The following is a 17,712-nucleotide window of genomic DNA, read 5'->3' as shown; positions in this document are numbered from 1 at the left end:
GTAACGAAAATCTGGCTTTAAACTAAATATTTATTCAAATATAAAATTTAAATTTTAAATTGAAAAAAAAACCAGATCAAATTGACAATTGATAAAAATCATAATAAATTAATAAATGCAACTTCTCAGAAAAACGTATCGATCGGTATATGTATACTTTAAGTAGATTGACGGAGGCGGCCAGCGCGGCGGCGCGCAGCATGTCGTGGCTGTGCGCGTGCGCCCACAGCTGCGGCAGGCTCGCCACCAGCGCGTCCGCGCCGCCGCCGCGCGCCACCGCCGCGCCGCACCGCTCCATCACGTACGACACCACGTGCAGCACGTGCATCTTCGTGTCGCACTCCTCCGACTCCACCTGGAAAAAATAAAAACCGGGCAAGTGCGAGTCGGACTCGCGCACGAAGGGTTCCGTACCATAATGCAAAAAAAAAACAAAAAAAAAATGCAAAAAAAACGGTCTACCATCCAAGTACTGATCACGCCCGACGTTGCTTAACTTTTGTCAAAAATCACGTTTGTTGTATGGGAGCCCCATTTAAATCTTTATTTTATTCTGTTTTTAGTATTTGTTGTTATAGATAGCAGCAACAGAAATACATCATCTGTGAAAATTTCAACTGTCTAGCTATCACGGTTCGTGAGATACAGCCTGGTGACAGACAGACGGACAGACGGACGGACGGACGGACGGACGGACGGACAGCGAAGTCTTAGTTATAGGGTCCCGTTTTACCCTTTGGGTACGGAATCCTAAAAAGGTTATACTGCAAAACGTAATTCAAGACCCAAAAAAGTAAGACAATGTTACCAGTTTTTACTAGCGCGTCTTGTATTTAAGTTAGTCAAGCAAATCTTGTCAGTAGAATAAAAACTTTTTACAAAAAAAAGAAAACCGACTTCAAAAAGGATGAAATAAAATATTATCCTTTTTAAGTCTATGCGTTACCAACTGATATGTTTGAAGTCGGTGCCAAGCCAACTTTTGAAGCATACCATGATTTTGGTGCTATTCGATAAGGTACATCCTTATCGAATCGCGTTGGATTGCCTTACAATGAACGTACTTTCTGTAGGTACAGTCGACGTTAAAAATATGTTTACACTTTTCGTCTTATTACAAAGGAGTAAGGTGCAAAAGTGTATAATACATATCTTTGACGTCGACTGTACCTAAGAACACATCTCAGAACACACGATCAAACCTTCTTGGCACAGTCCCTTATTCAGAGGACTACATTTCAAAATATAAAACAATTCAAGGAATTTACGTTCTTGCCAAATTTCACCTAAAGCGGTTCAGTTGTTTAGCCATGAAAAGGCGACAAAGAGGCAGACAGAATTACTTACACATTTATAATACATAGTTCTAATGGTACAGTTCTAATGGGATTTATAGTCATAAAGCTAATTATTTTTGACGGGTATTCTTTACTACTTGGCTTGGCACCGACTTCAAACATATCAGTTGGTAACGCATAGACTTAAAAAGGATAATATTTTATTTCATCCTTTTTGAAGTCGGTTTTCTTTTTTTTGTAAAAAGTTTTTATTTTTCCATTTTTAGTTTTAATGCATTGTTAATAGCGCGACGCGTGAATGAAAAACAACATCATGATTAACACTAAATTCGTGTATCTACTTTAATAAATATGTAATCTGGAATTTTCTCGAGTCCATCTGGGAAATTATAATTCCTGTCACTAATACACTTAATCCATCCTCCGCCCCGCCACTGACCCAATCCCTCAACCCCCCCCCCCTTCAACCACCATTACCCGACCCCTTAATCCCCGACCCCTTAACTCCTAACCCTAACCCCCGAACAGTAGCCTTACCAGCTTACCAAGAGTTTGACATTGATTTATTCGCTAGCGTGTGTAACTTACTTTCTTTGCATCTCGCTCGTACTGGCATATTAGTGCGACCGAGATGCATAAAAAGTAAGTTACGAAGACGTTAGCGTCGCTAACTTAGCGAATATGTCAATGTCAAACTCGTGGTAAGGCTACACTTGCACTACATCAAATTGGCGGTGTTCGGAAGCAAATGCTCGAGTTACTTTAGAAAACACCGAAATCACTTTACACGTGCCTTTAAAAACTGAGGAGTTCCCTCAATTCCTCATGGGTTCCATCATCAGACCAGAACCAAAAATAATACGGAAACACCATGGAGGCAACTCCTTCCAAACAAAAAAAGAATTACTCAAATCGGATCACAGGTGCCGGAGTAATCGCTGAACATACTACATTTAATAAATCATCATCATTATCATCAAAACAATCATCATCATCAGGTCTACTTCATCAAAGTGGTGGTTTTCGGGAGAAAATGCTCGAGTTGCTTAAGAACACACCCAAATCACCATGCATGTGCCTTTAAAAATTGAGGAGTTCCCTCAATTCCTCATGGATCCCATCATCAGAACAGAACCAAATTAAAATGGGACCAACTCGGAAGTAGCTCCTTTCAAACAAAAAAAGAATTACTCAAATCGGACTACGGATGTCGGAGTAATCGGTGAACGTACATAGAAAAAAAAAAAAAAATAGCCACAACCGAATACAGAACCTCCTCCTTCTATGAAATGGAAGTCGGTTAAAAAGGCGCGAATTAAAATTTTCTATGAGACGATATCCCTTCGCGCCTACATTTTTCAACTTTGCCGCCTTTTTCTACTGACAAGATCTGCTTGACCAACTATATGTAAAAATAAGTAAATAAAAGTACTTTTTTAAATCGTAGGAGTAAAATTACTAATAAATAAATGATCTTAGCGTGATTATTTATCAAAAGAAATTTACTATTTCACAAACAAATTATTGCAGTGGCAATATTGTCTTACTTTTTTTGGTCTTGAATTACGATTCTCAGTTTAGTGAGTTTACATCACAGACAAGACATACTCCAGACTGAGCATAGTAGCTCTACCCCCTCTGACACAAATATACGGTAGTTTTACTCCATTTTCGAGTCAAAGTGTCTTTGTGTGACGCCCGTGTCTTTGAACGGACCAATCACAACACGGGACTCGCTCACCTCTCATCTTAACGGGAGAACGCCATTCTGGCCGCTGAGAAGCAAGCTCCTCCCATTTGTCAGGTGGTATACCACAGGTAGTTAGGTGGCGCTTAAGCACATCCTTGTAACGTAGGTGCTGCCCACCTTGCTTCCGTTTACCAGCTGATAGCTGGGAGTAGAAAACGGATTTCGGTAGCCTGCAATCACTCATACGCCAAACATGCCCACACCACCTTAGCTGACCCTTCATCAAGAGCGCCTCCATGCCAGGCATCTTGCAACGATGAAGTACTTCAGTGTTGGGAACGCGATCTTGCCATTTTATATGCAGAATGGAACGTAGACAACGTAAGTGGAACGTGTCTAGCAAGCGAATGTCGCCTCTGTACAAACACCATGTTTCCGAAGCATACAAAAGAATCGGAAGAACCATGGCTTTGTACACCGACAACTTCGTCTGCAGCTTTAGATCATGCGATCCCCAGACACGATGCGTTAACCAACCGAAAGTGGACGCAGCCTTAGCAATCCTAGATTTTCCCATCTAGGAAAATTAATAAATAATGTATTATACAGCGTCATCCATCACATACCAGCAGTTCGTAGAGTGCGGCGAGGATGTGAGGGGCGAACGGGGCGAACTGGTCCACGTCGAAGTTGAAATCATCTATAGTGGCCCGGAGAGACTCGGCGGCCGCTAGCTTGACTGCCGCGTCTTCCTGCGGTCGCGCGAGCGGCTGGAGGAGGGCTCCGTATATGGCGGGGCGGAGGGAGGGGGAGGCGCGGACGCCGCACCATTGACCTACGATGGATAAGGTACATGGTATAGAACTCAATTCCTATAATAACGAGCGATGAAAAGTGTAATTTTATAAAATACAATTGTTTCATTTCTATTGATTTAGTGACTTGCCGTCGAATCGAACATAAATCAATCAAAGTCAAACATAAATTATAAGTTACTATAGGCCCAACAACAATGCCCAGCGAATAATAAGGCCCATTGTTTAAAAAATACCCTTATATTATAGTTAAAAACAGGGTGTCTGGCTAATATGACTGTAGTCTATTATTCAACTTACATTGATACTTTTTGAAATAATCATGTTACAAAGGTATATTAGCATGGTTTACCAAGAAAACAAGATCGATGAAAACAACACCACATAAAACTAACAAATACATACCTATTAATTGACAAACTCTCCTCCTAATTATTCTGTAGTTGTCATCTTTTATTTTCAGCTCTTGGCTCAACACATTCGTGAACCATTCGTCGAAGTCCACCTGCCAACAAACATATTAATATTATTGTTACATTAAATTACGTTTTCAAATATTAGTGATAGAAATTACAATCAACAAATTTGCTTGACCATTGCGGCAGAGAAATCAAACCACTCACCTCGTCGTACAAGTCGAAGTTCAAAGGCGGCGAGACCGACGGCGTTATGCATGGCGTGTGTTACAGCCCGGCTAATTTACATTATACAAATTGCACACCTTATTGCGGCAATATACTACCTGTGAGTTCCTATAATTGGCTTTCTGTATCCACTATAATTTCTATGGTATTGTCATAGCTGTTGGTTCTCCAAATAAATAAAATAAATAAATATAAGGTTTATAATCGTACCTTGTCATACAAGTCGAAGGCGGGAGTTCGACGGCATTGTAGATGGCGTCCTTCTTGAGGATGGCGTCCTTGTCGTTGGCGTCGGACGGCGTGTGTTGCAGCCCGGCTAATGTACACCTTATTGCGGTAACATAAGGTTTATAATCGTACCTTGTCATACAAATCGAAGGCGGGAGTTCGACGGCATTGTAGATGGCGCCCTTCTTGAGGATGGCGTCCTTGTCGTTGGCGTCTGACGGCGTGTGTTGCAGCCCGGCTAATATACACCTTTTTGCGGTAACATAAGGTTTATAATCGTACCTCGTCATACAAGTCGAAGGCGGGAGTCCAAAGGCGTTGTAGATGGCGTCCTTCTTGAGGATGGCGTCAAGGTCGCTGGCGTCAGATGGCGTATGTTGCAGCCCGGCTAATGTACACCTTATTGCGGTAACATAAGGTTTACAATCATACCTCGTCGTACAAATCGAAGGCGGCGAGTCCGACGGCGTTGTAGATGGCGTCCTTCTTCAGGATGGCGTCAAGGTCGCTGGCGTCAGATGGCGTATGTTGGAGCCCGGCGAGTAGACGCACAAGCTCGGGCGCTAGCGTGTCGCGGAACTCGTGGAATAGCTCCATGAACACCGCTTCTGTGCATGGCTGTAAAGAAAAAGTTAGTTTAGGAGAATCATTCAAATTAATTGAGAGTGGAATGTAGACGAGTTGGGAGTGGAAAGTTAATTCTCAAACATTTTCAGCTATTGAATTTTTAGATTAAAAATATGAATCGCGCCGGATGAAGCGCCTAATCGGGAGTCATGGAGAACCAGGAGAGGGGCCTTCGCCCAGCAGTAGGACACACAAATAGGCTAAGAAAAAAAAGAATATAAATACGTAAAAGTAGCGTCACGCTATAGGACAACTTGAGCATGGCACCAAGAAAGCATAACGTACCCTAAGGCTGTATTTCCAACTCTCCCCTGCCTCGTCTGTGGCAAAGCTCTCCGGCTCCGCGTCCCACAGCGCGAGGTCATCGGCCGACAGCAGGAAATAACGGGACACCAGCACCTGGCACATGTGGCAGACCGTGGCCGTGTCCAGGACTTCCGTCTTGATTTGGTGGGCTTGCAGGGTCACTGGAAAGATAACAGATGTTAATTTCGTATTGACAGTAAAGCCAGGATCAATTTGCGATGGACATAGGATATCGCGTGTTCTGAAGTATACTAGTACCTCAATTACTCTGTTGGAATTTTGTTCGCAACGTCGTCAGTATATATCAGAATATATTTAATATGAAAGAAACTAACGCGTGAATTAACTTTTTTCGTTGCTATTCTGTCCCCTCAGCCAGGAGACAATTAGTAGCACAGTTGGTTGGATGTTTTAACCATGTTCTACTTACGTATATGCTAAGTAGATGATCTGTTATGTCTTGTTATGTTAAATATTTAAAAAAACAGGTTTTTAAAAGTGACCCAGGCGACCGTAACCACGGTAACGAGTGATATGAAAAAGTTGATTCACCCATTAACTTTCTGTCTGTAAAATAAAACTATTGAAACGGATTATATCGCGTATATTGAATTCATACTATATCCCGACGTTTCGAACCCTTTAGAGCCGTAAAATATATGATCCGTTTCAATAGTTTTATTTCATGAGACCATGACTTCATGAGTGAAAGACCTGTCCGCCCTCGGAATACCCAACTGGCGTGAAGTGGCGCAGAATAGGGCAGAATGGCGCTCTCTTGTGTCAGAGGCCAAGATCCTCTTTGGGTCACTGAGCCAGTGATGTATGTATGACTTCATGAGTAACTATCCCGGTAACCAAAGACAATATTTCTCTGTCTGTATTGTGATCTTTTCTACCGGATTTCATTTAAAATTAAAGAAACGATTAATTTAATACTTACATGGTTCCTTAACTTGATCCCCCTTCGGCGGCTTAAATTCCACACATTGCAAAATCCCCTTCACAATGTTCAGGCACTGTATGTTGAACCGCTCGTACACGAAGCTCATGCCCTGCTCCGTGAAGCAGTAGTATATGGCGAACTCCAGCGAGGGTCTGATTAGGGGCACGTACGAGAACGGGTGGACCCCTAGGACCCCTAATGCAACTTTTGTTAGGTGGATGATGAATTTCTCGCAGAGTTCTAGGGGGTATATGCCGCGGCCTTTGAGCAGTTTTCCTTGAAAGAAAAGAGGTTTATAAGACACTTGGGTTGTGAAAAATTCTTTGTGTAAAGTTTGGTGTGTGGATTCGAAATACGCGTCGACGCTTCTCTAAGACGCTAATTTTAGCAAGACTTCGGTGACTAGGTCCTAAACATCTCTTGGAGGTTGTGCTAAGGTTATTAATTGACTAGGTACTATCACGCTCCGCGATTGTTGAGCCATTTAGGGTCCTAACTAAATTGGTAGTTTAGTACTTACGCTATTAAAAAAAAATCTTTTTTCAGACCAAAAGCGATCCATATTTTGTTAGTAACATTTTAGACTTAACACTATGTTAGTAACCTATATCTACTTAGACCTACCGATGACTAGTTCTGCCCAGTACTTAATGAGCGGGCAGTCGAGGCGCTCGTCTAACGCCCTTAGCATGCTGTTAGTGCTGCCGCGCACACGTCGTAGTAATGAGGCCACTCTTTTTCGTCTGATGGCATAAAAGTCGTCCGGTCGCGCCTCGGCGAACATGCCTGATGCACTACAGTGCCTCGGCAGCCTTAACAGCATCCTAAGGATATTATTATATTGGACTCGCAACGTGTTGTAGGCCCTTTGTGTAAAACTTGCCCACAGACCGCACGTATAAAACGTCTGACAATACGCTCTAAATAGCGTCAGCTTAACTTGCGTATTACAACGTGCGAATCTGCGGGCAAGCATAGAATGTCCAATTTAGCTAGAACCCTGGCTCAATGGGTCAACAACAACAATGGCTCAACAATGACGGCGCGTGACTGTACTTTGGTCTACTTACTGCATTCTAAACTGGTCTTAGCCCGGTCAAACACCACATTGAGGAAAGCCACGGCATCCTGGCTCTCATGGGCCTTCTTGAAGCCGAAGACCGTCAGCTTCCTTAGAATGCGGAGACAGAGGAGGGCCTTCTCCAGGTGCTCGGTGATCAGCTCGGTGGTGGCGCCCTCTTGGATGTGGCGGAGGAAGAGCTCGGTGTTCTCGTGCCAGAGACTCAGAATGAAGGAGTATACGGTGTTTGTGAGGTCCTGCGGGAATATTGTAGATATTATTATTTTAATAACCAGGGTTATTATTTTAATAAAGATTTAAAATCAAATTTCATAAGGAGTTTAAGAAGTAGGGTAGGGGGTATCTTTTGCAATAGGTCCAGCCGTCTTTAAGTAATTGAGGAACATACAGTCATAATAGTATATCTGACAAAGTAACCCTTTAAGCAGGAGTTTAGTCCACAAAACTCCTAACTCCTCAAAAGTCCTCTAGTCTATAAATTATTCGTCGCAGTCATAGACTAGAAATCCTCTAGACCGAGTTTAGAGCAATTATTTCATGCAACCGATGATGCCAAAAATGCGGGGGTGCGCGGGACGAGGTGAGCGAAATCCCGTACCGTGATTGGTCCGTTCAAAGACACGGACGTCACACAAAGGCACTTTCGACTCGAACATGGAGTAAAATTACCGTATACGACAGAAGGGGTAGCGCGACTATGCTCAGTCTGGAGGACTGTCACAGCCCCCGAAAAGGATTATATAATGTCCAGCAATCAAAATGTTTTACGAAGTTTAAACCTTATTGTAATGTATGTGGGTAGACTCATGTTTTCCACAATAGAGGGTAGATTGCGCACCATGTCTGTCGATCGATCGGGACCGTTTGACCTTGTCAATGACAATTGTGAACTGTACGTTGACCGTTTAGAACAATATTTCGTTGCAAACGATGTTAAAAATGAAGTGAAAGTGGCTACGCTAATAACAGTAATGGGCGGGGACGCGTATGAACTAATGGTGAATTTGTGCACGCCCGCGAAACCCGCGACCAAAACTTATGACCAGCCAGTCGCGCTGATGAAAGGCCATTTAAATCCAAAGCCGAGTTTGCTCGCAGAACGTTTTAAATTCCGTCAGCGTGTGCAAAAGCGTGATGAAAATATTGCCAACTTTGTAACGGATCTTAAAAAATTAAGTAAGGACTGCAGTTTCACCGGGGACAATAGCTTGAAGGAGAACTTGAGGGATCAGTTCGTGTGCGGGCTGCTGAACGACGACATCAGGCAGAAGCTGTTCACGGAGGACGACACGATCACGTTCGACCGGGCGTACAAGCTCGCCGTGTCCATGGAGGCGGCCGAGGTCAACGCGGCGCTAGTAGAAGACTGTGCTCGGAATCGAACCAGCGACAGTATACCAGCGAACGCGACCACGTCGGTGCATCATTTGGGTCGGGCAGGCCGGGGCCGGGCGGCGGCGGACGGCGGGCGACCAGCGGCGGGAACGACGGCCCGCGGGAAGATAACGAGCGGCGGCGGTCCAAGCGCCATGAGCGGAGCGGGTAGCGGAAAGATGCGAGGCTTCGGTCAAAACAATAACACGGATTTCAATGGAGTGTGTAAGGTGTGCGGAGCAAAGCATGAAGCCGACAGATGTAAATTCAAGAAGTATGTCTGCCGAGTATGTAACCAAGAAGGACATTTAAAAAGGGTGTGTCCTAAGCTGAGGGGAAGTTCGTCCTTATACAACGTGATGGAAGAGAAGGTTGTGTATTTGGACCATTCGGACAACAGCGACAGCGACGAGGTAAACAATTTTTCACTAGATAGCAGCGAGTCGTCTGTATGTGAACCATACACCGTAGATGTTAATATCGCGGGAAAGTGGTTAAATATGGAAATAGACACAGGTAGTGCCATTTCGTGCATAAATTTAGAATGCTATAAAAAGTTGTTTACTCATTGCAAAATACAAAGAAGTCATTTATTGTTGAATTTGTATACAGATATAAAGGTAAAACCTGTAGGTAAAATAACACCTAAAGTACAGTATAATGGAATGTGTAAAGAATTAGACTTACATGTTATTGAAAATGGCAAAACTAGCCTATTAGGTAGGCGCTGGATAAGGGCATTTAATATCATAGATAGGTCAAAGTTGGAATGTAAACAAGTTGCTAATGTAAACATGTTGTTTGATGAGACTGAATTCAGTTCCAGATACTGTGAGGTGTTTGCGGAGGGCCTGGGCCGGTTCACCGGGGGCACGGTCGGGTTCCACCTGCGGCCGGACGCGCGGCCCGTGTTCCAGCGCGCGCGCTCCCTGGCGTACGTGCTGCGCGAGCCGGTGGAGCGCGCGCTCGAGCAGATGGTGCGCGACGGCATCATCACGCCTGTCGCCACCTCCGACTGGGCCACGCCTATAGTGCCGGTAGTTAAAAAAGATGGCACCATAAGGGTATGTGCTGATTTTAAGTTAACGCTAAATAAATGTTTAGAAGTGGACCACTATCCTTTACCAAAAGTAGAAGATTTGCTAACTAAATTGCACGGGGGAAATAAGTTTACTAAATTAGACCTGTCGCAAGCTTACGCCCAGTTTGAATTGGATGAGTCTAAGAAATATACGGTGATTAACACCCATAAGGGTTTATTTATGTACAATAGACTGATATATGGGCTAGCGTCTAGTCCTGGTATTTTCCAGAGAAAACTTGAGCAATTGTTTGCGGATATGCCACGTGTAGGTGTCTTTCTAGACGATTTGATTATAACAGGGGTCGATGACCGATCACATATAGACACGCTTCACGAAGTGTTTGAAAGGTTAAGAAAATATGGTCTAAGAGTTAAAAAAGATAAATGTACGTTCTTTGCGGACTCGGTAACATATCTCGGATTTGTAATTAGTAAGCAAGGTGTTCATACATGCCCTGAAAAGATTGAAGCAATCAAACAGGTACCGGTTCCAAATAATGTGGCAGAATTACGATCATTCTTAGGGTTAGTGATGTATTACGCGTAGTTCGTACGCAATATAAGCACTATACTAGCGCCTCTGTATGCACTTTTGCGGAAAGATGTGAAGTATGAGTGGACTGAAGCTTGCATGCGCGCGTTTAGTGAGGTAAAGCAAATGTTGATTTCTGGTGATATATTGGCGCATTATTCGCCAGATCTTCCACTAATTCTGACCACTGATGCGAGCAGTGTAGGCGTCGGCGCGGTGATATCGCACCTTGTGCCCGGCGCCGGCGACGCTAGCGCCACCGAGCGGCCAATAGCGTACTCATCGCGGGTGCTCAACGCCGCAGAGAAGTCGTATTCGCAAATCGAACGGGAGGCACTTTCAATCATTTATGGGGTCCGAAAGTTTCACCAATACTTATATGGTATTAGAAAGTTTATTCTAAGAACAGACCATAAGCCTTTGGTGACAATTTTCGGCGATAAAGTAGGGGTACCCGTAATGGCTGCAAGTCGTATGCAGAGGTGGGCGGTCATTTTAGCTGGTTACGATTATACTATCGAGTATGTGCGGAGTGAGGGGAACGCGGCCGACGCTTTATCTCGCTTACCGGTGGGTAAGGAGAAAAGCCAGCGTAAGGAAGTCACATATTTAAATTTTATCCAAAACTTCTTACCGATTACGAGGAAAATGGTTCAAGATAACGTTAGTAAGGATGAAGTGGTAAAGAAAATATTCCTGTTTTTACTATCCGGCTGGCCTAGCAGTTGTGACGATGACGCCCTTAAGCCGTATTACCTGCGGCGCAATGAATTATATATAGACCGGGGTTGTATAATTTGGGGTTATAGGCTAGTAGTACCAGAGGCTTTGAGAAATCACTTACTCAAAGAGTTACATGTTGGTCATTTAGGTATCGTGAAAATGAAGAGTCTCGCCCGTAGCGTGATGTGGTGGCCTGGAATAGACAGGGACATCGAAGAGTTAGGTAAGCAGTGCACGACGTGTGCGCTAGAGAGCGCCGCGCCCCCGCGAGCGCCGCCACAGCCGTGGCCGTATAACCCGGAGCCCTGGTCGCGATTACATACTGACTTTCTGGGACCTTTTCAGGGCGAAACTTTTTTAGTCATTATAGATTCAGCGACGAAATGGTTAGAAATATTCAAAATGTCTAAAACTAGTGCTAGGGGAGTTATTAAATCGTTACGGGAAACGTTTGCTCGTTTTGGACTGCCTTTGGTAGTAGTTTCGGACAACGGTCCACCGTTCACGTCTAAGGAATACGCACATTTTATGGAGAGTAACGGTATCAAAATGACGTTTACGCCAGCTTACCACCCAGCCTCCAATGGCGCTGCAGAAAATGCGGTTAAGTTATGCAAGCGAGCCATTAAAAAGGCACTTCGAGATGGTTGTGATGTTGATGAAGCTCTTCAAGCATATCTCATGATGTACAGGAACGTTGAACATAGTTCTACAGGGTCGGCCCCAGCTATGTTGTTACAACGTAGACGACTACGATCGAGGCTAGATTTATTAAGGGGTACTCGGCAGGTCGAGTCTAGGGTACAGCAAGCTCAAGATAAACAAGTGTTTAACGCGGGAGGGAAACCTAGGGAACTTAATGTGGGCGATTCTGTGTGGGCGCGAGATCACGCCGGGGGAAGCTGGTTAAGTGGTCAGGTGAAGGAGAAAGTAGGTTCCAGGAATTTTATTATATCTAGGGAAAGTGGTCCACAACGAAAAAGACATTTAGATCAGATTAAAAGAAGACGTAGCAGTTATGCAGTGACCCTGTCGGATGTGTTGGAGGCGGCGCCAGGCGAGGAATCCGCGGTTAATGAGACTGAGGCGAGTCAGGAATCTGTAGAGACCGTGTCCCGGGATACAGTGCCTAGTCACACGGAATGTAATGAGAATGAGTCCCCTGCGGACCGACCTAGGCGCATTCGTAAACCCGTGCTAAGATATGGCTTCGAGTTTGATTAAATTATTATGTATTCTAGTTCCTAGTATTAAGCTAATCGTACACTAGTAAGTTAGTTATAAGGAAATGTATCAGTAATTAAGGGTGGAGGTGTAATGTATGTGGGTAGACTCATGTTTTCCACAATAGAGGGTAGATTGCGCACCATGTCTGTCGATCGATTAAATGCAATACCGAACGTACGTGTTTTAGTGCTCTCCTCATATCCTGGATTCCCTGGGCCCTAGGCAGATATTTCTCACTTATAAAGATTTTTAACTGTGATAGCACATACCTGGAATGTCCTGCGATCCCCAGCTAGCCTCTTGGAAGCCAGTGCCTTGACGATGTGGTGGAAGATGAGCAGAGAACGATGCTGAACCAGCGGCTGGGGAGCTTTCAGCGCTCCAAGCAGGTCAGGAACTAGGTTTGGCCAGTGCATCGGGCAGTCCAATCTGATGAAGATATATTATGAACTTGAGATAAGTTTCCATCTCAACAATTAATTATAAACATATATTATTTTTCTTCTGGGCTCTTTCTTTAGGGCCCCCCCACATCTGGCGTCTTTCGAGCGTCGGCGTTTACAATTCTATGGCCGACGTCGACGCAACGTCGACGCAGCGTCGACGCAACTGCGCAGCGACGTCATTTTCCATAGCGCTGGACCGACGCCGACAGACGCCGACGCTCGAAAGATGCCAGATGTGGGGGGGGGGCCTTACCCTATATCTCAGGGCGCCAATTTATTATACTACGCTAGAAACTAGAAACTCCTTATTTCTATTTCTATGTAAAGAGGGCGACCTAGCAGGACGACACCATGGGCAATGGAAACACTTTCTTAGATTGCTCTTTTAATACGTTTTTAAAGACCTTACATGAATGATCAACAACTATTCTAGGTAGCTGCCTCCCATCCTTCGACTTGCAGAATGGCCCTAACACATCTAGCGCCACCTGTTGACCGAAATTATTAACTTTTACGCTTACCAAAGGTGCTTTTGTGTGTCTCATGTTCTTCTCTTGGCACCTCATACATGATTTTATGTAGTCTTCTATCTTCTTCTCTGCATTTTCAATGTAGTAGCGTTGTTTGAATTTTTTGAGTGTTTTGAATAAACCAAAATGCGCACCGCCCCATGCATTATCATGTAATTCTTGCATGCAGTTTGAGAATAACCTTTCCGGTAGCACAATAACATCTCGTAGTGTATTGTCTATCCATATTTTCTTGCATAATACCTTGTTCTTCATATGGTATGATTTATAATGACTTTTCTTATCGTCCAATTTGCTTATGATTTCCTTACAGAATGTATCTTCTTGCTGACTCTGTTTCAGGTCGCTCTTTTGAAAGCTATATAAGCACAAGCCATCTGGTTGTTGTTCGCACGGCTCTTCCTGTGTGTCTTCATACAAAGGGTTCCGACTTAGGAAATCTGCATGCACGTTTTCCTTACCTTTGCAATATACAATTTTGAAGTTTATGTACCGGGATTTCGTCCGTAGTTTCAATGTCAATTAAATACCCATTGTACGCACCTAGATTTGATGCACAATATGCAAATCTATCTTCATAGTTATTAAGCACACTCTTAAGTTGCTGTGTCTGTGTTGGCGTCAAATCTTCGTTAATCTTTATGCAGTTAATGTCTTCTGCGAGGCTAAATAATTCAGCGTGCTGTAATATCTGACAATCCAAATTCTCACTTGTGGGTACATCCTTGTTTTCTTGAATTGTTGACATTTCTGACATGTTGATGTCATCCGTTTTCTTGTCAGGAAATTTATTTTCTGACATTCTCCTTGTCATGCTTGGCATTTCTTTTTTCGTTCTTGCGAAAAATTCTTCTACTTCGTGTCGACGTAATAGTGGCGACGAAAATTTATTTAGTAATATTGCTTCAGCAGGGTGACCACTCTTTACTAAAACCAAAATTCCCTGACTTTTCCCGGTTTTCCAGGCGTTTTTTCAAGTTTTTCCCTGACCATAATCTTAAATGTAATAAATATAAAATATATAATTGGAATACATTTTTGAGTTTTTGCAGAATTATCTGATTGCAAATCACAATTTATCAATACAATGAAATAATGCAAAAACGGAAATAATAAGAAGTAGTATCTGAATAGCTCAGTTGGTAAGAGCGAAAGCATAGTTAGACGGAAGTCGTGGGTTCATATCCTACGTCAGGTGACGTTTTTGTACTATTTCATTGTAGTAGTAGTAGTAGTAAAATCTTTATTGTACAAAAAGACATATTAAAAATAACATACAATTAGTAAAAAGTACAAAGGCGAACTTATCCCTTTGAGGGATCTCTTCCAGTTAACCTTTGAGTAGATGAATTGATTGATTGTTTGATTTTTCATTGTATTTATAAATTGTAATTTGCTATCACAGTTCATACAATTACCCAATAATTCATTTCATTTTTGACCATTTTTGTTAAAAGCTGTACAGGAAAAACCAATTGAAAGAGTACCTCTGTCTGACTACTGAATTCATTGGATAATATAATCCAGCGAGAAATACTAAAGGGAACACTTTATACGGGCTTTAATCGTATTAATACTAGACTTCAACGTTTTGCGTGTTATGGTACAAAAGCGACGAATTGAGTAACCTAATTTTTTGAAGTCGGTTAAAAATCTTGGGTATAACTGAAACAAAACTACTAGTGTCCGACCGAAACATGTTTTTTGTCGAAACCGAAAATTTTGTAGACTTGTTAAAATCGTGGAAAAAATGTCATAAAACCGCTTTTATACACAAATTAAGGGGCTGTCAACACCCAATATCCTTGAAATTTATGTTAATACTTAAGCAGTTTATTAAGAAAAACTATTTGTTTAATAAAGCAAAATAAAAAAGAAGTTAAAATTCATTATATTTTAAAGACCGTGACCATCATTTTTAAAGTCATGATTGAACGAAATAACCCGATAAAAAATAATAGGGAGTACTTATTACTGCAATGTTCTGCCGCCAGTGTGCAGCACTAGTGCACATACTGAACCATAAGAGTACCTGTACAGGTTAGCCGTTTGGCACACGCATACTAGAGGTCAAAATAAAATTTATGACCCGCGGTTCCTAAAAAAAAATCCCTTAGGAGGGGAGTGCCAAGTCATTGTTTTTTTTTATGGAAAAAAAAATTTTTTTTGAAACCTATCGTCACACTTCAGTACCTATTTTATGAGACTTATGGAACTGTACTGCAGATACGGTAAATATTAATCATAAAATTATATGCAATATATAATGTATATATGTATATCCAACGGGAAATACCTCTTTACTGCGCCTTTTCATCAATTGGTGTAGTTTCGTTTAGTTTTTCATACAAAACTATACCAGCTGATGAAAAGGCGCAGTATAAGGGTTAAAGAGGTATTCCCCGTTGGATATAAATATGCACCGTATCTGCACTACAGTTCCATTAAGTCTCGTAAAATAGATACTGAAGTAGGACTGTATCACTTAGTATTATTGAAAAATAAAATAAAAAATACTAAATGAAATTATTTTCAAAATTGCTTTATTGGGGTTAGATATGAGGATATCGCTTATCATTTGTGGTATATTGTACAAAAAAAAATCAGCCATATCGTATCTGGGTTCTGGAGAAGGCCAAACTTGGTATGTTTTGTAAATTATTTTTGTTTTAATTAAAAAAAAATGGCTGAAATGTAATGATGTGGTATATTTTTAGAATCGCATCAAAAATCTCTTTCATATGATACCACACACGATAGATTTCTGAAAAAAAAATATTTTCTTTCCCATACAAAACTCCCAAGGGAAATATTTTTAGGGACAGCGGGTCAAACATTTTGTTTTGACCTCTAGTATGCGTGTGCCAAACGGCTAACCTTTACATACATCGTTTGCGGTTTTTTTAAAGTGAACAGGTTAGCGCATTCACTGCCCCCGACGCAAATGTGCGTCCACCGTCATACAAGTTTGTTCCTAGGCCACGCCCCCTGGCAGTGAATGCGTTAGACTAATTATAGTAAGGTCGCCTCCAGAAAATCGCGAACTAAATTGACAGGTCAATGTGCACAAATGATACCAAAAGTTTGGCCAGTGCTGTTCATATTTTCATAAAAGTGTAGATTATTATATAATGTTTGCAGATGGTAAATTAATATTTTTTTTATTATGTACTTATATTATGTACATACAGAGACAATTTTTATTCCCTGACCTCCATTAAATTTCCCTGACAATTCCCTGACTTTTCCATGTTTAGCGAAATTCCCTGACTTTTCCCGGTTTTCCCGGTTTTCCAGAAAGTGGCCACCCTGTGCTTGGCCCGTTTCGTAATTAATGTCTGCGATATGATCTTCTCCAAAATCACTGCCCAAAATGAACTGGTCATGTGGTAATTCTACTACCTGGAAAGTATATGTAAAAACGGCGCCTCCAAATACGATATTCGCTCTTATAGTCCCTAGTGGCTTTAGGAAGGTGTTATTTACTAAGACTAATACCATATCACTAATGTTATTATATTTTAACCCTAATTTCTTGACTAATGACAAGCTCACGACTGACGTCTCAGCCCCTGTGTCCAAGAGCGCGAGAAAATCTGTACTATAAAAATTAATAATAGTGTATCCAGTTAGCCTGGATTTGCCTGCGGGTTTTTCGGAGCGTAATCACAAGTGGCTTGATCAATATATTTTTTTTTACTATACGCTAATAAATTCAGCTTAGGTATTGTATGGCTAGCTGGCATTTGTTTTCCTAAAAACTTTGCACCAATTCGTTGGATTAGGTAGCTAAAAACCGGACAAGTGCGAGTCGGACTCGCCCACCGACGGTTCCGTACTTTTTAGTATTTGTTGTTATAGCGGCAACATAAATACATAATCTGTGAAAATTTCAACTGTCTGCCTATCACGGTTCATGAGATGCCTGGTGACTGACAGACGGACATACAATAGAGTCTTAGTAACAGGGTCCTGTTTTTACCCCTTGAGTATAGCACCCTAAAAATGTTCTTTTAGGAGACAAATATAATAATACTTTGATGAGGAGTCAAATAAGTGTATCACCTAGCGATCTTGGCGATGAGCACGACCTGCTGCGTCGCTATCTGCGCCACGGGTTCACTAAGAACGTTGGGCGTGAGCAGCCCGAGCCGCAGTTTG

General features: G+C 42.3%; 1 protein-coding gene and 1 long non-coding RNA gene across 2 annotated transcripts in view; one reads left to right on the top strand and one right to left on the bottom strand.

The window, feature by feature from the left end:
- LOC134669672 (uncharacterized) overlaps positions 1–12,748 on the top strand; it is a 335,382-nt gene extending 322,634 nt beyond the window's left edge. Inside the window, exon 2 of the long non-coding RNA XR_010098932.1 lies at positions 12,661–12,748. This is a non-coding gene — a long non-coding RNA (uncharacterized LOC134669672). The remainder of the gene's footprint in view (positions 1–12,660) is intronic.
- LOC134669662 (importin-11) overlaps positions 1–17,712 on the bottom strand; it is a 37,695-nt gene that overhangs the window by 14,723 nt on the left and 5,260 nt on the right. The window contains exons 4-11 of the mRNA XM_063527340.1: positions 12,845–13,004; positions 7,625–7,871; positions 6,552–6,830; positions 5,588–5,769; positions 5,108–5,293; positions 4,209–4,308; positions 3,615–3,823; positions 158–355 (exon numbers count right to left, since the gene is read on the bottom strand). Of these exons, the coding sequence (XP_063383410.1) occupies positions 158–355; positions 3,615–3,823; positions 4,209–4,308; positions 5,108–5,293; positions 5,588–5,769; positions 6,552–6,830; positions 7,625–7,871; positions 12,845–13,004 (1,561 nt within the window). The remainder of the gene's footprint in view (positions 1–157; positions 356–3,614; positions 3,824–4,208; positions 4,309–5,107; positions 5,294–5,587; positions 5,770–6,551; positions 6,831–7,624; positions 7,872–12,844; positions 13,005–17,712) is intronic.

Source organism: Cydia fagiglandana, chromosome 12, assembly GCF_963556715.1.
Source record: "Cydia fagiglandana chromosome 12, ilCydFagi1.1, whole genome shotgun sequence".
NCBI lineage: Eukaryota > Metazoa > Arthropoda > Insecta > Lepidoptera > Tortricidae > Cydia > Cydia fagiglandana.
This window is presented reverse-complemented; position numbering and strand designations above follow the sequence as displayed.